The 20,878-nt window shown below is 38.0% G+C and overlaps 2 protein-coding genes and 1 pseudogene across 5 annotated transcripts in view; 1 reads left to right on the top strand and 2 right to left on the bottom strand.

The window, feature by feature from the left end:
- The window catches only part of LOC146484343 (uncharacterized), a 15,193-nt gene extending 9,312 nt beyond the window's left edge, over positions 1–5,881 (bottom strand). Inside the window, exons 1-3 of the mRNA XM_085104885.1 lie at positions 5,030–5,881; positions 4,493–4,587; positions 1,237–1,393 (exon numbers count right to left, since the gene is read on the bottom strand). Coding sequence (XP_084961011.1) covers positions 1,237–1,393; positions 4,493–4,587; positions 5,030–5,578 — 801 coding nt within the window. The 5' untranslated portion in view covers positions 5,579–5,881. The remainder of the gene's footprint in view (positions 1–1,236; positions 1,394–4,492; positions 4,588–5,029) is intronic.
- On the bottom strand, positions 1,897–2,653 carry LOC146484344 (uncharacterized; annotated as a pseudogene).
- An 826-nt stretch (positions 5,882–6,707) lies between the features above and the next one.
- Positions 6,708–20,585, top strand: LOC146484342 (uncharacterized). Of its 4 annotated transcripts, none has more exons than XM_085104884.1 (7): positions 6,708–7,361; positions 7,926–8,020; positions 9,509–9,665; positions 12,734–12,797; positions 17,040–17,305; positions 19,362–19,527; positions 20,082–20,585. In XM_085104884.1, the coding sequence occupies exons 1-7, from the start codon at positions 6,849–6,851 to the stop codon at positions 20,348–20,350; spliced, it is 1,530 nt and encodes a 509-aa protein (XP_084961010.1). In that variant the 5' UTR covers positions 6,708–6,848; the 3' UTR covers positions 20,351–20,585. The 4 variants fall into 4 exon arrangements, with proteins under 4 accessions (XP_084961010.1, XP_084961009.1, XP_084961008.1 ...); XM_085104883.1 differs by having other exon boundaries at positions 20,079–20,585; XM_085104882.1 differs by having other exon boundaries at positions 9,509–9,695.
- The last annotated feature ends 293 nt before the right edge of the window (positions 20,586–20,878 follow it).

Raw genomic sequence — 20,878 nt, 5'->3', positions numbered from 1 at the left:
AGTGTTCCTCTGCAGTACTGTCAGTAGCGTAAACCTCTTAACAAGGACAGTAAAAGGACAGAGGTCATTGCTTGCGTTACTGATGTGTCCATATTGCGAAGGTGGAGTTAGCTTGTCCGGGACCAAAAAAACTACACATTTTGAAAAAAGGTCTATATGAAAGGCTCGAGTGTCGAGTGTTCACCTACAAACGAAATATCTCGTTTCAGTGCTTTCTGCTAGTGTATCTTTCAGTCTGTTTCCTTAATCTAAAGAAGGCCGATATACCGCGTGCTGTTTGGAAGGCCAACGGATTAATGTTTATCTCGCGCACTAAGGGCGATTATTTAAACGAAGCCTAACTGAAAATTAATATAATGGGTGTTTATTTAAAAGACGTAAACTTTTACGGCCGCTTTCAACAAGGGTGGAAGTTTCCCAGGCTAAATTCTGAAGTACGAATTTTAGCCGAGAAGAAGAAGTCCTTGTTGCGGTATGTTTGTTGTGTTTATGTAGACCTCGTGAACTGGTTACTTTGGAAGCAGTTAACTGGAAAAAGATCTTTTCAGGCTTTCAGTTTCAGTTGTGGGGATTATTTGTTACATGGGAGTCAAGCAATGCTTTCTTCTTTTGCACTAAGTTATGAGTAACTGGATCCTTCCCAAAGATGTCTTTAGTATCATACTCCTCTAGAGGGTTCAATCTGTCCTTAACGTTTGTATTCTTCTGGGTTATCAGCTAGTGTAGTCGCGTTCACCCTTGTATATTGTACAACTTCTTCATTATTTCAAAGGCGAATCTTTAAAATCGCTAATAAACAATTTCTTAACCTGCTTTGGAGGGTCTACATTGCTATTGTTCGTTGTTCGGTATCGAGGCATCGTCCGGAGACGCCGTTTAAAACTAAAATACGTTCAAACATAGGTTCTTTGGTTGAAACTTCAACTGAGCAAACCAAATAAGTAAACATCGTTTACCGTACGTGGTTTCAAGAAGGCATACAGCAGTGACTATCCTGATTTCTAAAAGTGACCCACTTATAAACACAGCGATAGATAGAGTTTTGATTGTCTTACACCATGGTATAATTTGGGTTACTTCGTATACAAAATTTGTTGTTAGTCTCCCAAGTAATTCCCATCCTCGGCAAACAGTGAATTTAATACCGCGAAAAGACCGAATAGGAATAATTTAAATGGAAATAGGCAACAGGTAAAACTTTCTGTACCGACTCATCATCGAACTACCTACGCCTACCGTGACGCCTCGGAGGTTTGTTCGCCCTGCCAGACTGACTGAAGTAAGCGAAGAAGTGATGATGCTGATAAACATGGTGGTGATAATAAGTCCTGCCAGCATCCACAGGATGCCAACCAGTTTACCAGGAGTTGTCCTTGGGGCTTTGTCACCATATCTGCAAAATACAGCTTTTAATGTTATTAGGCAAGTGAAAATAAACGATAAAACCGAACAAAGTTTCGGAGTTGTTATGACGCCACTATCAAGTTTGAAGTAACAGAAACAAAGTCAATGTCAGAAATAGTTCACCAAAAATAGTTAACATACAATCTGAATATGTTATGTCACGCAAATAGTTTTGCTTAAATTGAGTCTGATTGGACATTGCGAGATGATGTTAACTCTCTAATTAGCAACATTTCGAACTAAGTAATCGAACTTATTCATGTTCTGTCAAGGTCTTAAGGGACATTACGGTGTTTGTTAAGAAGATGCTTGCCAAAAGAGGAAGATTGCTTTTTATGCTCGACCACGCGCTGGTGTAAATGCCTAAGTGTAAACCCTACATAACTTGCATCACACAAGTCACATTGAAATTTATATAATAATCAATACAATGCTGATTTACAATAGGCGGTTTTCTCTCTTGCTGGATTTTGTTACTAACAAAAATCGGTTGGATGATGATGTGTCAATCTTCTGGACTGTCTCTTGGGGCAGGTATTGGTTGAGGGCGTTCAGTCTTTGAAGCGACAAAATACCTAACGGTGGTGTTGATAAGATGTTGTGGGTATTTCAACCGGGAGAACACAGCTTTCAAACGGTCACATTCTTCATAGAAGTACGACCAACACGATGATAAGCGATACGCACGATCAAGCATGGTTCTCAAAAGCCCTCGTTTATAGCGCATATCGACATGGCCTTAGTAGTGGAGCAAAAGACTCGTGTTAGTAGGTTTTATGTAGACCTTGGTCTCAATTTGGGGAGTTCCGTTAAGGAGCTGCATTCCAAGAAAGGGTAGCAGACCATTAACCTCAGTTTCCATGGTGAACTTCACAGATGTGTGGCAGTTGTTAAGAACCTGGAGAAAATTAGGCGCTGATGTTGTGTCCGGCATTATGGTCAAAGTATCTTCGACGTACCTCTTGTAAAAAGAAGGCCTTTTTCCTGCAAGCTCTAAGGTTTCTTCAATGGATCCCATGGAGACATTGGCAAGGAGTGGCCCGAGTGGCGAACCCATGGCGACGCCATCGGTTTTTTCGTAAAGTTGGCCATTGAATTGAAACAGCTGATCTTTGGTGGATGCTCTGAGAAGATCTACGAGGTCTATTCTGCTAAGGTTCAATTTGTGGGTTTCGTTGAACCAGTTATCTGTGAAAGCTTTATCAGCAAGTATCTGCGTGGTTTCTTCTAGGCGCACTATTTCAGACATTGACTTTGTTTCTGTTACTTCGAACTTGATAATGGCGTTATGACGACTCCGAAACGTTGTTCGGTTTTATCGTTTATTTTCACTTGCCTATGTACATCTAAACCTTTTGTTGTTGGTGTTGGTGTTATTGTCATTTTAATCATTATTTATTGTTACTGTATTATCTCTGTGGCACGAAGTCATCAAGTGCAAAAATCATCCCGCATGTTGCCCTTCCGGACCTCTTTCTTCGAATGTGATGCCAGGAGAGCGAAGAGCAGATTTCGTCTGGAATTTCTATTTCAAAGGAGAAGATTTTCTGCATCTGTTTCCTTGCTCGATCTGCTGGTGTGCCAGTGGCTAGAATTGAATTCTACTTTCTTTCACAGGGGACATGGGAAATGAGTTTTGCAATATAAGCTCTCGCCCAAGTTCATGATCAGCTTGCAATAGTCATAAATTTTAGCCACACAAGAGTACTAAATATTTTTCAAAACCATTTTTGACACTTTTTGATATTTACTTTTATATCAATCCTGTAGAATATAAACATCTTAACTACATAAACGTTTTGCTCTCCCCCATTACAGTGATTGAGCCTTATGAAAAAGTCTACAGAACCTCGGAGCAAAATTGTCTTTGATCTGGGAAGATGTTCACCTCCGTACGAATGAGCACATACTACCAACTACCTCTGTCTTTTTATTTTATTCTAATAGAACGATCGTATTAATGATGATAAATGCCTTACATATTGTGCATGTAATTATCAACTTAGCAAAGAGGCACAGCATTAGTCACACTAGATGTGCCTCTCTCCTTTTCATGTACTTATCATTCTAAATCTGCAACATATACCATGATTATATAAATGATTGGAGAAATATTGAAATAAAGTGAAATAAGAATTGAGGGAACTCTGCACACAAGGTATGTCCACCACTCTAAACATTGCCTTTACCACAATTAATAGCCTTTGTGTGACCCTAGCACTTCTTCTTTTTTGGATCATTGAAGCTTAAATTTCAAAAACAATCAGAGAAGCGGTCACATTACCAAAATAACTAAACTATAGCAGTTAAGACGTAGATGTGACCGCGACCAATGGGTCAGGTTTGGTTAACGTGTACTAAAATGCTGTCCATGAACTCTTTAAAATATCGAAATATTCATGACCTCTATAATACGGACATCAATCTATTACGGACACGTTGCTCCATGCCTTTGCAGCTGGCGATGTCCGTGTTAGAGAGCTTCAACTGTATCTCTATTAACCAAAATTGCTGCCCCTTGTACTACTCCCGACATAACCTAACGTTGAACACAATGCAAACATGTACATGGTTTAATTATATCCTTGGGTTCGATTTTTCTTCTCTTTGTTTGATACTCATTATCATACATTACAATACACTTTCGTTTACACATATATCTGTTCGACCGCAGAAAAAGTACATTCCAACACCCTTTATTTCAAATTATGTTTTTTGTGAAATAGGAACGGTAAGGAAAAAAATACGGCACAAAGTTGACTACCAAAAACGGAAATATTTCTTTTTTGTTTTTTAATAAAAGTTTTGAACTCGCCTCCGTGATATTGTCACACTGTAGTTATCTTATCACTTCAAACGTGTTGAAGCATTTTGTGATTAATAATTCGTGCTGTATTGTGAAATATTTAATTGGCTTATGTTATGTTTATCTATGCGCGTCAGGTCTTTGAAGTATAGTGGGGTGTCCGGCCACACTTTTCATAGGTCAATGTTCCACTAAAAAAACCCTGCAGAGCCTGAGTACGTTTTGTCTTTTGTTTTGAACAATTGCCAGAAACAGATTGTGAACATTACACATCGCACTTACCCTACTGTTGTCATGGTGATGAAAGCCCACCAAAATCCCTCAAACACGCCATGTGAAAATGACACTGGAAACTGATCAGCGTTCTTCTTTCGTTCCTGCGGTTTCAAAGTCAATGGGTTCACTAAGAGTTCATTTACTATTATTATTATTATTATTATTATTATTATTATTATTATTATTATTATTATTATTACTTTTATTGTTGTTGTTATTATTAACTTGTTATTATTATAGTTTTCACATAAAATGATCAAAACGCATTGCAGTGTAAATACCAAAGTAAAATGAATTAAAATGTAACAACAATACTATACATTATAAGATAATTTAAAAGTTTCCAAGGCAACCTTAATCCACTAAATATTTTTTCAATGAAAACAATGCCTGTTTATTTCTTCTCATAACCATCCCTTAACCTGTTGACGACAAGAGGTTGCATTGCGTCGTATATGGAATAAACCTCTCCTAAAGTTGTTCTAATACTGTCCGTTCTTTTCTTTTATGCTTGTTTAATTTGTAAAACTGAACTTAACTTACCACTAACCAGATCACAACTCCAGCAAGAGAGGCAGAAATAAGAATAAAAACCAGTATAGGCCAGCCCTGAAGTACAGAAAGCAGCAACTGAGTCCCAGAAACGTTGCCTCTGATTAGTACCGCTACCCCAGGAGATTCAAGAATGCCTGCGAAGGGAAATCGGCGCACGGTCAAGGCTCCAGCTTGAGCCCCTACGGGAATTATAAGGTCAAACTGTTGTTTCGCCAGTAGGCTGTCAAGGCTCGCAGGCCCATCAGGTGTTTTTGTGTAGTTGAGGTTCGTATTTCCATTACAACACCGCTTGAAAATGTTGTCTAAGATGACAGGAAACATTCCTGAGAATTCCTGCTTGGCTTGTTCGTCTTGGTGTCCATCTTCATTAGGGTGGTCCTCTGAAGTGTAGACGTACGGCTCTTGACTCCACCAAATCACTGTAATCTGCTGTCCGTTGGAGCATTTCTGATCCACGTCCATCATATTTGCCAGACGGACATTGCACATAAATAAAAATATCACCTTGAAATACATCTTCTTCATACTGAATATCATTACAACAGTTAAATATCGATACTTTATGGCAATTTGATTATTAACTAGATAGATAAAATCCGCGCGAGACAGTATTCGAAAATAAGAACTGATACTCTTAATTTTGGCCTTTAATTGTGCCACCTATCTTTGTAAGAGTTTTCGAAGAGGAAGAAGAAAATCCTTAGTCACTTAGTGTCGTAGTATATCCACTACAATCCCTGTCACTAAAACTTATTCATTTGTGACACCACATCGGCTTCTATTCTCGAGAGGAAGATGTCTTGTCATGTTACCCACTGCTAAAACACGGAACAAGAGCGAGTTGCCAAATATCTTTTGAGTTAAAATCTAATGATTATTATTCAAATAAACAAGAATTATTATGAGCGTTTCTTTACTCTTTTTAATTGGTTTGGGGTTTTAATCATTAAACTTTAATGCTTTGTAAGAGCGTAGTATTTGCTAGAAATTAACAAAACAATTAATTTTAATATCTTACTTTCGCTACTGACGTGCCTTGGCAAAAGCAACCTTTTTTATATCATTGTTTTTTATCAGAGTTTTGCTGCTTTCAGACTAAAATACCGCTCAACCCGGAATCGTAATTGTAACTATAAAGTATTTTTTTTAAACATGTTGCAGGAAAAAAGGTTTTCATTAACATGCAGTCTCGGCAACTTTAATGATTGCTCTAGTGCTTTGGTTGCATTGAAGCTCCACCGGGAGTGGTAATTTTGACATCCAGCAAATGCTTCTAGTTACCTCAGCAAAAGGTGTTCAAATTAAGAAACGCTGTTAGTGCCCTCATGCATTGCGTTTATCTCTGGTCTAATTACTTAAATGTTTTGTCTCGACTGTAGTTTAATTGTTTTATTTTTTTCGGTACATAAAGAACACAACAGCTAATAAGGATTTGATTTCTATACCAAATAATTTGTCTGATAAATGTGACACCAAACTGAGAGATCGTTAAAACGGAATTCCTCCTATAAAGCATGGAAGAAGAAAAAGAAAACGTCTTAGCTGAAAAAGTGATCTTGTTTGAAGATCTCGCTTAATTAATTAATTTTTCCTTTTTTTTGTTTTGGTTTTATTGATAACTTGTGTTTTGCTTAGAGGATAGCGGATGAATAATTAAGTACCACAATACAATTTTCTATTATATAGAGAAAGAAGCTCATTGGTAAACAATTACTTACACGCACGACACCTTATTAAATTTTAAGTGCTGAATACTAATCTCGATGTTTCTTTACTGTTAAGAATCTCAATCTAATGAAATGGTAAAATGGCGGGTCTTCTGCGTTTTTCTACTCCCGTTGCTTTCGCCGTCTTCGTTTGTTTAGCAACAAAAAGCTTTGCGTCTAACTTCCAATCTGCGTGTGATAACGGGACTTCGTTTCCTTTGGTCTACTGGGAAAAACACCCTTATATATACAAAGACAAGCGAGATAGCACAATCAAAGGTGCTTTGCCTGAAATTCTTCGAACAATTTTCAAAGCATGTTGTAAAGCAAGCACTAACATATCAGCAAAGCGACTTGAATACCCCATCTCACTGAGAAACACTATTCACGATCATTCTCACGAGGTCATCATTCCTGTCGGACGAAGAATTGGTCGTGAAGAATCAATATTTCGGCGTCCCTTTCTGGGACTAATCGATTCACCGGGAATGGCCGTGGTTGCACAGAAGACTATACCGGGAGAGGAGTTGGTGGCCGCTATTTTTGATTCCTGGCCGATTCTAATCTTCATTGGGATGTCAGTATCGCTGAGTGCAATTGTTATGTGGGTTTTGGTAAGAGCCTGTTGCATACTGCAGTGTCAGCCTTAGGGACTGTAACTCGCTAGACTGTGTAGTTTTGTTCATATTTTAATTTCCGCGTGTTGTGTTTATCTCTTTCTTAACACACGAGAATTATGAAGCAATTCCATTCTTTCAGCATTACTTCACCTTTTCAAAATATTTCTTTAATCACAACAGTTTGCAGTGTGCATGAACTATCTATCTATCTATCTATCTATCTATCTATCTATCTATCTATCTATCTATCTATCTATCTATCTATCTATCTATCTATCTATCTATCTATCTATCTATCTATCTATCTATCTATCTATCTATCTACATCTAAATTTCACAGTATTGCTTCACGTCTATTATATAAAGATTATTCATCGAATACAGTCACAATTTACTTTCACGTGGACTTCAACTCCTGTCCATAATGTCTGGTTTTCAGAAGAAGCAAGTGAGTTGACTGTTTTTGTAAACTTTTCCATGTGTTCAACTCACCGTGATAACTTTCGGAGTGGAGTGAAATTTTTTTCTTAGGAAAAATACAGCGTTTTTCTCTTGTAGGACTATCGTTCAAACCCGGATGAATTTCCAGAATACTTCCCTCATGGAGTGTTTGAAGCTTTTTGGTGGGCTGCTGTCACCATGACGACAGTGGGGTATGTATTGATAATTTTCGATTAACTTTCGAAAGTTATTCGAAATTTGCTATCCGGCAGCAAGGTTCTTAGTGGTATGAAAAGAAAATCGCCTTTAATGAAGCTTTCAGTCGGCAAATCATAAAACGATGATAGTCGTCCTTTCTTCCCTTGTTTGTTTGTTGGTTGATTTTTTCTCTTTCTCTGCCGTTCATCCATGTATTTTGTAGTTAGTAAGAATCGGTAGGTAGCAAAGAGCATGATGAAAATTCATTGTAATCTTTGCTTTTATAATAAAGACGACAAACCATGATGAATTGAACTGCCATAAAACACCACGGGTATTTGAGGATAGGGGAGATCAATGTAGAGCAAGCTAGAAGCTTCTTTATATGTTGTGTAGAATTTAAGTTAAGCCAAGAACTGGAATGAGATTTGTTCTCAAAACCTTTTTTTTTTTCAGCAAGAGTTTTCCTCCCCCCATCCCCTCCCCCCCCAATCACCATGCCTCAGTTTTGTCTCGCGGAACGAACCTTGAGACAACGAAACACACCTCTGATGTCTTATACTCTAATAAAGCGTGACTCTTATCCAATCAGCGAGCGCGGCTTCTTAGCTATATTATGACAATAGTTGTATCTTTTCAAAGAGTGGCAAGAGGTGGTGTTATGTTGTAATATTAGTGTTTTGTGTGCCGTGGTTGTTACATTCCCGGCTAACTTCATTTCTGTTGAAGTAAATTAAAGCACTGCTTAATTCATTGCGTATGCTCGACTCTCATGCCGGTATAGAGTGTGTGCACGGCGGCCATGTTGGAGGACTAAAACAATAAAAGATATTTGCATAAAAATAGAATATATTTCCCAAAGGAAAATCATTGTATTGTTTCGGTCCTCCAACATGGCCGTCGTGCACACACTCTTTTTTCCTCTTATTAGTGAAGTATATTAATTGAAAAAACGATGTAACTATAACAAGATCAAGAGCGATTGTGAAACTGAAATTTATTACAATAAGTTCAGTCTAATAACATCTGACCAGCGGGCGTGTCGCTTGACGGCCAGCAATTAATCCCTTTGCGCCAGAATGCTCGAAGGGAAACCGTTGGGCCTATGTAATCGATTTCTGCCTGTTTCTCTATATTTTAAATTACATTTGACCTGCCTAAAATGGTACTCATCAATTGGCCAGGGGTTCACAACCCCTGAAACTGCCCCCTATATCGACCGTTGGTTGCCGGTTGCCATGTCATGATTACATTGTATTAACTTTTCTTCTTTCTCGATGGCATAAAATTAGCTGTATTGATTATTTTAAGTAATGCGGCGTTAACTGAACATAAAAATGCACTCTGCTGAATTGATATGATATTAAAGCTTCATAAATCTTGTTTGGATATTAATCATATTGGTTCAGTATTTACCAAATGTTTATTGTCAGGCTGAGTTTTTATTCCGCATTTTATGAGATTTTCAGGAAGTCAAAGGTTTTCTGTCTGTCTTACTTTAGGTATGGCGATAAAGTCCCTCGCAGTGTAGTGGGGCGCCTCTTTGGTGTGGTGTGGATCAATGTGGGTCTTGTGATACTCGCTATCTTCATGGGTATGATAACCGCCTCACTCTTCAGCAATAGCCTCGAGCAAATCAGCAACCTTTATGGAATGCCGGTAAACAAAAAACAGAAACAAATAACACTGGTAATACTTAACAAAGTACACTGAAATTGCAGCTGTTAATCGTTTTCCGAAACTTAATTAAGGTTACTCCAAACCTTCGAGGGGCTACTTTTTGCCGAATGTTTATTTTTCGATCAAATTAAAGTTAATTACTTAAACTTACATTTTCAAAAACAGATTATTTAAAATCTTAAAACGCGCACGAGAACATTGAGAAAAAGGTATTTTCGTAAAAAAGTTAATAAGTTTTCAAGGTGACATAATCTCTGTAAGGCGTGGACTCCCCAGCGACCTTTTCGCGGCAACGGCTTCATTTCAACTTATTAGCAGTTTTTGTTTACACTCGAGTTTGAGTGCTGTGGTTTTGAAAATAGGCAAGTCAATTTCTTATCACTTTGCAGCGCAGAAGGTGCTAAGTATCTTGAATCTTCCTAGACCAGTGAGGAGTGTTTCGTGGACTGCACATACGAAGGCTCCTGAGAAAGCTGTAAACGAGCTCCTCGAAAGAGAACTCAAAAACGCGATGCTACAAGTGAAAAGACAGGCGTACTTCTTTTGTTCACTGATTCAACTTGAAAAGTGGGAAACTCCTATCCTTTTAATGCTATAAATGTATTTTAATTGATATTGAAAGCCTTATATATTCTATTTTCAATCTTGTATAATAGAATGTCGATTTGAACTTCATTTTCATTTGAAAAATTTAAGTGAGTTTTTTATTATCTTGCACGCATGGAAATTATGCGTCAGTCATTAACGTGTAACCAAAAGTTTGAAAATTCATATCTTTTGAACTATTGGACGGAAGAAAACCATGCTTTAAAACGTTGTTTAATAAACTATTTGAAAACGTACTACCGAAAGTAGCTACACGTTTAGTTTTTCTTACATCTCCAGTGCGCGTAACGGCCTCTCTGTTGATGCGTGTTACGTGTTACTTATGTTCAAAAATCTATATCTCGGGTTTGAATCATCGTAAAATTCTCGTTCTTGCACCAAAATAAAGCTATTGAAATGTGCTATGAGATGCAATGAGATATTATTATGCGTGTTCGCTTTTTATTGAAAAATATTCGCATAAACTTTCGTTTCCGGTTTTGTTTACAAGTTCACGATTCACGCTGCGCACTTGTACTTTTTACTGATTTTACCTTGAAACTGTGCAACTCTTATGTTGTTATTGCTGTAAATGTACTTTCATTGAATTTAAAAACCTTATATATTGTAGTTTCAATATTTTATAAAAGACTGTTCATAAGAACTTCATTTTCATTTGAAATATGGAAGCGAGTTTTTATCATGTGGAACGCGTATGAAATTATGCGTCACTCATTAACGTGTAACCCGGCAAAACGGTTTGAAAAGTCGTATCTCTCGACATATTTAACAAATAAAAAAAATTAAACCATGCTTTTAAACCTCCTTTATTACATCGTCGAGCCTGGTTAAGTGTAGGAGATTGCCTTTGGGGGTTCTAGTATTCTTGCACATCTTGGTTTATCACGTTTGATACCCGATTAACCAAAATACGCTCATCAATTCGAAGACTTGCAATGTTACTGAACACAAACAAAACTTAGCCGATAGCTTTCATGTCGGCCACTAGTGCCTCCCTATGATGCTGCATTGGCGCTTGCTTGTCGGTTTATCTTCTTTTCTTTTCGTTTCTTTTTTGTTAAACGTTTTTTGCCCTAGGTAATACCGAAAACGTGCTCGCAGAAGTTAACTGGGAAAAACATGACTGAAAAACTATAACTTTCCCGCGAAGCATTATTTTGCTTCCTGTGAACGTCAGGGGTTCTACTATTTTATTCGCTGGCGGCTCACAGTGTGAGCCCGGTGTTGACATAATTCTCCGAGAAGGCGTGACATGCTTCTAAATCTTTAGAAGGCGAAAACTCGCAATACGATTTCTGCAAGATGCCTCCTCTTCAAATGAATTAATAGGGTATGTAGAATTGACGGAATTTCGTGAAATTTGGCCCGAAAGTTAGCTGAACAACGAGGAACAAAAGGGTGTCGGCTTTTTTTTTTTTTAAATCAAATACTTCCCTCCTGGCGGCCTCGGAACGTAACACGTTTGCAAATTCTTTTTTACTGGAACTTGACAGATATATTAAAAGAAAACCAATAGGAATACGGGGAAATGCTCACACCCTTTGAGAGATTGATGATTTGTGGTTAACACTGTGCAGCTACATTTCGTCAGAGATCACGTTTGATACCCGATTAATTCGACGGAATGGCGCTCTGTCATTTTACTGTTTACCGGCTTCGTTCGCCTTAGCAGAGGAATAACCACTGATAGCTTATAATTTTATCGAATTCTGCATTAAATAAGCTTTTTATCGATATATAGATTGTGGTGGTTTCCTAAAAAATAACGCGCGTACCTTTTTTTTTTCGGGAAGGCACCCGCGAAGGTTTGGAGTAACCTTAAAAAGAAAAAAAAATTGGGAACTTTCTAGCTAGGCAATAAAATAAGAAAGATGTTCATTACATCACAAGCATAGCACAAAGAGCCTGAGTCCCCGACGGAAATGGAACCCATTCTTGTGTAACATGGTCTCTCCATACTGCTAGGATTAACACTATCAGGTTCACATGTGTCACATATATAACCTAGTAAATGAACTATCTGGTCACGAGTCTCACCGATCATTGTACGGAAGGACATGGGTTCGATTTCCGTCAGAACTCAGATTTCTTCCTCGTTCCGTGTTTGTTGCACAAAATCTTTCCCACTGATGCGTTTTCTACAAAAGTTAAAATATCAGAGCGGCGCATAATATAAACGATCAGCGTTGTGGCCAGCCACGAAATGCGGTGGTCGACATGTACAAGAACTGAGTGCCAAGGGAAATTACCTTTTTAAATTACGTTGTCTTTATTATTATTATTATTATTATTATTATTTTTTTTTTTTTTTATTTTTTTTTTTTGCAGCAAGGTAACTTACTGTTCCCTCCCGTACTCTCCCGAAATTGGGATTCGCGGTTATTTTTACGCGTATACGATCTATCTTAGCATCATAATCGTGTACCATTTGTTTTGACCAGGTCGCTGTCATGAACGGAACTGCTGAACAGCAACTGGCCATTTTACAAAACGCAGATGTTCATGGTAAGCTTTTTTGTGTCTTTGAAGTGTTGCTCTCTTTGTTACAAAGGAAACAAAACAGAAATTTGAAACAAGAACAGTTTCTACTTAAATGAAAGCAGCTCCGTTTAGTTTTTTATCACTTAGATTGTTGTACCCCAAGAGAGATACCCCAAGAGACGCCTGAATTTAGTGGCCCCAGCTTGTGGGTAATATTACAGTACTGGGATTTATTTGTTGACATCACATTGATTTTTGGCCACTTGCCACACACAACCTATTACGTGGCCGATAACCAATCTCCAGTCCTAGCTCTTGTCTGGAAGACTAATAGCATAAGCAGCATAAGTGTAACTGAGCCTCACTGTGCACTACTTCGTGCTGACGAGCCCCACGAGCAAGGGCAAAACACCCCTGACCCACCGTAGTGTTACGTTGAAAGATATTTGTAGTGCTTTTAGAGAACCAGCTGTTCCGAACAGCTGGTTCTCTAATATTTTATTTTTTTCGCTCTGATATTTTAAATTTCTCTAAAAGTCTTGACGATCGTACGCGTTGGAGATCGGTGCTGAATTCCGATGACGTTTCAGACTATAGAATACTCGTGGATGAAAGAAATAAGTTCTCCACAAATAATTGTCCTATGGAAACGATTAAACGTATATGTATAAAGCTTGAAATTTGTAGAATAAGGCAAAATTATCGATTGTTGTTCGAAAGAAAGCGTTTAATTTGTAAACGGCTTGCGAGTTGGCTACCGCTTGATGTTTTTCACGGGTGCAATTTGGCCGTTCGAATAAAAATATTTGAAAATTCTTTTCTCTGTAAATCTTCCTCATACAAAAAAACATTGTTAGTCTCTAAATAAACGTTAAAAAAAGAGAAAATACAGTAAAAATAATGTTTGGTTGTGGTCCGAAATATTTGAGAGTTTAAAATTTGTGTACATGTTTACAAATATGCGCTGCGAATGAATTACACAACAAGTCCAACACAAAATGTTCAAAACAATTCATAATTTATCCACGAACATCTCGAATATTTGTCTTATAGCAACGCTTTAAGTATCTGCGTATAGTTTGAAATACGTTAGAGACCGTTCATTTTTTATGAGCATGGGGGGGCTGGTGGGATTTGGTTAATTGCCACTACGAAACTGTATGACCCCCCCCCTAGCATGCAATTTTTTTCCACATGGCCCCCCCCTAGCAGAACTATTTTTTTCTGATGACCCCCCCCCCACTCCCGCCCAATCAGAAACAAATCATACTCCTAACTTTAACAAAACGCTTATGTACTGTTTATATCAAAGATAAACGTAATTGTTACTGTGATTTCTTTACAGTACTATTAACAAGTAACCGTTCTCTACTTAGGTAAAGATTTCTCTTGTTTAAAAAAACGTTTTATAGATAGCAACACGTTTACGGCAACGACAAACCCTAAATTTCCATTTAGATTCTCAAAGAAACTATAAAAATTAATCAAGCAAATGGTTAACGTGAAATTACTCCCCTTCGAGTAGAAACAATTAATACACGTACAGATCTGACTAACAAAATACGGATCGAAGCATACCAATCAACGATTACGAGTCATATTAAACAGAAAAAAACAGCGGACGCACAGATATCAGTCGCGTAGATAAGGGTTAGATAGGGGTGTTCGTTGAGCCCCAAATCTTGCTTACTAGGGGGGTCCGGGGGCATGCTCCCCCGGAAATTTTTGAAAATCTAGGTTCCCAGAAACCTCATTTCCTGCATTTTGAGACCCATTTTAGGCAAATCACAAATTTGTTTTACATCAGCTTTTTGAGCTATATACATCATTCCTACGGCATAATTGTTTCAACTTAAACAAGAAAGTTCAATGTACATTCCGCGCCCTGTCGAGTTCTGATAGCTATTCGATCTACTGATAGTCATACACCAAGCTGGTAAACTGCATCATTCTCGGGTGTAGGCCTTCGAACAAATTGACTATCTCGTCAAAATTGACAGGCATATCATATTTGATATGCATTAGAACCAGGGCAGACATTCTACTCTCTCGCATGGTACACCTCATGTAATTGTTCAACCTCCTCATTAAGTGCTTTCTCATCCGCCATTACTGATCTGTAAAGGGGGTTCGTTCGAACCCCTCGAACCCCCCCTCCTACGCGCCTGGATATTAAAGTACTGCTATTAAAAATGACAGTTACAAGCTTTTCTGAAGATGGCTTACGGCTCAGATTTACCGTCAACTGAAGTCACCAACAACAGTTCTATTATTAAAACTAATCTGGATGTTCACACTAGGCATACTACTGAGTCTACTGATACTCCTGGGTTCAAATAATTTACTAATCAACAGTCTTTATAAAAGTGAGTACTATTAAAAAGAACATTAAACAATCTATTGATATAGTTCAGAGTACAACCACTTTGTAGAAAACTACTCCCCCAAGGATGATTCAATAGTGAGACTGATACGTTTTTATATTAATTTGAACTTGTACAAACATAGGTGTCTACCTCAGTTTATATTCATTATTGCTTTTCCAACAGATATGCTTCATTTCCTCAGTTGTTGTTAATATAAAATGCAGATTTCGACCTCAGTATGTAAAACAAATTAAAAGTGGTTAGGAAAATCCCATTAAATAAAATTGAAATAATATTCAATTTCTTCATCTGTTTCTGTGTTGAGCCACTTTCAATTTCCCCTACTAGCCAATTATTTCTGGTGACCCCCCCCTCTTTCACTCATTTTTTTTTGGTAGCCCCCCCCTTTAGTGCCATTTTTTTTTTCGTGGCCCCCCCCCTAAATCCCACCAGCCCCCCCATGCTCATAAAAAATGAACGGTCCCTTAAATATTGAGAATTATCGACAGTTGCCTGTGAGAATGCATTTAATTTCTAAGCGATTTGGGAGTTGCTCACCACATGTTTTTTTAACTGATATTTCATCCGTTTGCCCATTCTCTCAGTCGCTCTCGGGTTTCACGTTGCACTTCGCTTATTCGTCGCCTGCTTTCTCGTTTTCTTTCTCTCTCTCTTTCTTTTTTTTCCACGTTTGTCGACTTATTCAATGATTACTTAAATTGACTATGTATTTTGTTGTCTTCAAAATTTCCTTTTTTTAACGCAGTTGGCCATGCGACTTCCGGCCAAACAAACGCCGGCAACAGCACAAGTATACTTGAGTGTGCCGTTCGCATTGGTTTTCCTGCGATGCTGCGTACGGACGTACAGACAGTGACGTCATAACCAACCAGAAATTTCTTGCGTTAATGAGTTACCAAACTTTCTTAACCATGGTGCTCAGCGCCGGAGCTCTGCTATAATTTCTGGGAAAAGTTTCTACAGAGCGAAAGATGACAAATAATCCAAATCAGTTCTTACTTCGACTCAACTTGTAGAATTCTGCATCGTCTGACCTTTATGAAACTCAATAAGTCACTGAGAATAAATGAATCGCATTTCAAACTCTTGCTTCGTCCGCGTCTGAACAGAGGCAGTCCATGCGAAGCGTTGAGACAAGCCAAACTGTAGATCATAGAGTGAAACAAGCGAAAAAAAATGTAAAGCCACAATTTGACTCCATTCAGAACAAACTCCATCCTAAAAGGCAGCGAAATTGACTGTAGAGAGAGCAGGACCACTGAAGAGGCGACAGACCGAGCTTGTTATTATTTCGAAATCTTTTATATATTTTAATCTCTGCGATCTACACTCTCTAATTTAACTTGTGTTTGTGCTTTTGTCTCTCTAACACTAACAAAATAATTAAGCGAATCGTCCCTGATGAGATGTTTGTCTTGCGGGGGAAGAGGCAGTTCCCTGGGAGCGAAGTTGACGAAATGTGAAAGTCAACGGAAATTACCACGTGCGATTAACGCTTCTAAATTTTTTGAAAAGAACACAAAAAAATGCCTCGCAACATTCGAGCAGCACTCCGTCAGCATCCAATTCCAGACTCAGATAGCTTTGTTTTAAAAATGGTTTCAAAAGCAGGTCTTGGCTTTCTCTTTCTTACGGTTCCCAGAGAATTAGTAGGAAAATCAACATCAGCTCATACATTTTGAGGTCGTTAATTTTTTCAGACACTTGAAAAGGTTTAACTGTGTTTCTTAACAAAAACATATTTTTCGAGCCCTAAAAATACAAGGTAAACTAGAAAGAGCATTTTAATTCCAAATAATGTTTTTGCCAAAAAATTTCTGGTCGGGTGCTGTGCATTTGGTTAGTTTCTAAGTGGCTTTATTGTTGTTATGTTTTTCAGTGAAAACAAATTACGATGATTTGTACAAGAGTGTACAAAGCGAAGACACACGGTTAGCCCTGATGGACCTGTACAGCACAACCCAGCACAGTGAATACCATGATAAATACTCGTTGTATGTTGCAACGGTACTCAGTGAACCTGTTGTATATGGAGCGGTGTTACCCAATGGCTCTGACGCTGCAAGAAATTGCTTTCTTCGTTACCAAGGAGAACACCAATTGGAGATGCACGAGATAGTGGAAAAGTACATTAAGACAGAAAAGGTAAAACCTCGGTAATTGGTCTCACAATTCTACGTTGAACTGTGCTGCTCTCAACCCAAGCGACAAGTAGTTCAGAACTTAACTAGGCTCGCAACTATTTTTTTTTAAGGGGGGAGGGGGGGGGGCTTGTAGAGTCGTTTGAAATTAATTTTCAATTTCCTTCGTACTATATCATCTTTTTAATATATGACTAAAGTTTATTTTTTTTGATTTGTTTCTATGTAACAACTGTTACCCTTATAAGGAAAACATATAGTATCCCCATCTTGAGTACAGCCGATTATATCGAAATCTAATCAGACACTCTCTGACGAAACTTTCAGGGTTTGAGCTGCTCAACCTGCACAACTTGTATGTCAATCACGGCAACCAAATACGCCCAATGTACCTTGAGAATGTTTTCCAATCGTAATAGATTTTTGAACAGAAAAGAGAAAGTGTTCGGTCTCAGTTCTAGAGATATCGAAGAAAATGCAGGAATGACCAAAATCAGCAGGTCTGAATTAATTTGCGACTTTCTTGAAAACCTCTCACATATTTCTTTGTTAAGTTCGCAAGTTCCGTTGGTTGAGGAGTACAGTTCCAATCATTAAAGTTTCGTCGTGATATTCTTTGACTAGATTTCGAGAAACAAGAAACAAGAAGCTGTAGACAGCTTGTAAGCGGGCGCCTCCAACGTTGGTACTTGTACATTGTAGTTTGGTTCTAGCAAAGGGCGAAAAGCGGCTACATGATGGCAAAGAGTGGTATAAGATCTAAGGGTGGCAGTATTGTTAGTTTTAGTTTTAACTAACAATACTACGTTTTTAAAAAAACGTAGGCTTATTTGATAACTGGATAGACTTGTGGAATGTTTTGTATCATGGCTGGATCCCTTTTTTTTTTTGGGGGGGGGGGGGTGGGGATAAGGGAAGGGGGACTTCAATTGAAAAGCGACCGGGAGTACTAGTCAGAAATTTTGAAAGTAACCCCTTAGAAGGAGGAGAATCTCGTTTTATGGGCATGGATGAAATTCATTTTTACCCCTATACAAGTACAAATTCGCAGACAAGTAATTTTTGTCATATATTTGTCTTGCTTAATACCTCCAACAAATGCCAGGATAGGTTCAAAAGGATGACAAACTATTAATTTTAGCCTCTAAAAGATATTTTGAGAACCAAACTCGCTTATTAATTTCCGTGGATTTCATGAACTGAGAAATGTAAAAAATTATCTATAGATAGTAGCATCTTCGCTTTTAAGGAAGAGCGATGTGAACTAGTGTAGGTGAACCGATTTAAGTCTAGGTTCATGTGGATTCCCTTGATCTGAGGGGCCTCTGATAAAGACAGTTTAAAATCAATAAACCATAAACTGTTTTACAGCATATCAATATTTCAAAGAAAACAAAACGTACCGTGCTGAAGCGTTTTCCCAGGTCTTGTAAAATCCGTTTGAAGTGTTAGGTTTGATTTCAATTTTTTAGCGTAATTAACCTTATTCTTTCGAATCCGAACCCGAAATGGCTTTTAATCGCTTTTAAGACCTCCATGTCCCCTTTTTTCGGCGGTTCATCATCTTTCGGAGATACGTCTTTCCATTCTTAGTTCCACAGATGTGTATCTTAATTTCAAAACGAAAAAAGTATATCTTGAAAATTGACGACTGATGCGCGGGGGGCTTCTTTTTATAAAAAAGAGACCAAGTAAGTGCCATCATATCGCGGGCTCACAATCATCGCCCATAGCGTATGTACTACTACTACTACTACTACTACTACTACTACTACTACTACTACAAGAAAAGGAAGAAAACTTAAGGGGCAATCCGTGATCCTTGACTCGGTAGCTAAGCCCTGAGTAGTAAACGGCTATGGGTTGCCGTTGCTAAACCAATGAAAAAATTTACTTTGGTTTTGGTTTGAGGGAAATCGAAAGCATTCTTCCGTACAAAATTTTAATCTCAAAAGTATATTCTACGGGCCAAGATAATGTTGCATGCTCACTTCCTCAAAAAAAAAAAACTGTAACCAAAATGGCGTTTTTATTATTTATTTGTTTCTGCTTTATTTTAGTACCACAGTGAAGACTCAAGTCTTGGTGTTGAGTATTTTGAAGGCAGTATGTTTGGTTACACTATTTACATCATGTTTGGTTTATTTATCATCGCCTTGGCTGTCGGTCTGTCCTGGCAATATTTCTCTCTGGCAAAAAAGGAACAGAAGTTTGAAAAAGAAACAGGTAAATATAATTGAACCAATTAATATGTCATCTGTGAATGAGCTCAGTAGTCGGACTGTAGTAAAATGTGGAAAGAAATGAAAACAAGAAATTAAGATTGAGTGATGATAAACGAAAGCTAAAGGAGCCAAATATTGGTAATGAATAAAGCAAACTGACTTCAGTTTGTCACGTGGCTAAAACAGTTTCACGTTTGGCCTGGGATGTATTCTAACAATCTAACAAATACATGGAATGTATGGAATGATTTGCACGTTTTGTTACACGTACACTCTAAATATTCCAGGACCACTTTTGTTAGCTGTTCACTTCGATGGAAATATTTGTGCAATATATGAGGGAATGTGACACTGGCTTGTCCCTGAACAGATTCCTTATTTATTAATTTTGAAACTTCTATTATTTCATGGAACACATCGGGCAGTTATTCACTTAAAACTACCATTAGCTGATTGAAAAAAGTGATTTAGAAAAATATCTTTTGGGGGATAAGTTATCGGTATAGCTGCTCTAATTATTGTGAAAGCCTCTGAAAAAGTTTTTTTCATCAGTAGAACAACAAGCTACCAAAACTGAGCCAACTCTTTCGTTCAAAGAGGTTGACGCTAAAACGATTGTAGACCAGGCAAAGCAATCATCCTCCAATGCAGGCCAGCATACCGAGCGACTTATGGCTGCTCAAAGCGCTGAGGTGCTGGCCATGGAAGAAGAACTCAAGGCGTTCCGTAAAAACTGGGAAAAGAGTTTCCGCAACCTACAGGAACGACACAAGAAGGAACAAGAACGATTATTCGAGCTTGATAATTTTGGTTACGAGATGTAAGGAAAATATGAACTCAATCAAGCAGACTAAAAAAAAAACAACTATATAACTTTGTTAGTGCTATGATGGCGTTTTAACTTGGATGTTTCTTTGTTACTGAAGTTACCCCGAATAATGATTACGCAATTATGTTTGGTTTGGTCGCTTTTTCTATCGTAGCTGTTCGGATTTTTGGAATGTTGAGTTATTTAATTACATGCAAGTGATATTAAATACAAAAGATAAGGATACCTTACGTAAGCTCTGCATTTGGATCCTTGTGCCAAAAGCAAGCGTGTGAAATCTCGACCACTTCTGTTTTTGTGTTCTGTCTGCTCTCTTTTATTGTTATTATTCTCTTGAATACTTTACTAACACCAGGAATGATCGAGATCGGAAGGTAGTTATTAACGTCTTGTTTTTTTCCTTTTGAGAAATTGGCGTTACTCTGGCTAGCTTCCACTCTTTTGGAACAATACCAGAGGAAAGAGATTGGTTCAATGTCAGGGAAGGTGCCAACGCTCCTGCCGCGAATTTTAACAACTTGGA

This window comes from Pavona decussata, unplaced genomic scaffold (genome assembly GCF_977016875.1).
Source record: "Pavona decussata unplaced genomic scaffold, jaPavDecu1.1 SCAFFOLD_34, whole genome shotgun sequence".
Lineage (NCBI taxonomy): Eukaryota > Metazoa > Cnidaria > Anthozoa > Scleractinia > Agariciidae > Pavona > Pavona decussata.
This window is presented reverse-complemented; position numbering and strand designations above follow the sequence as displayed.

Bases quoted from the DNA above. Each gene is read 5' to 3' on its own strand.
- LOC146484342 (XM_085104881.1), top strand. From the start codon at position 6,849: ATGGCGGGTCTTCTGCGTTTTTCTACTCCCGTTGCTTTCGCCGTCTTC. The intron at 7,362-7,925 runs GTAAGAGCCTGT...TTTCTCTTGTAG, and splicing joins CAATTGTTATGTGGGTTTTG to GACTATCGTTCAAACCCGGA. The intron at 9,696-12,733 runs GTAATACTTAAC...TGTTTTGACCAG, and splicing joins AACAGAAACAAATAACACTG to GTCGCTGTCATGAACGGAAC.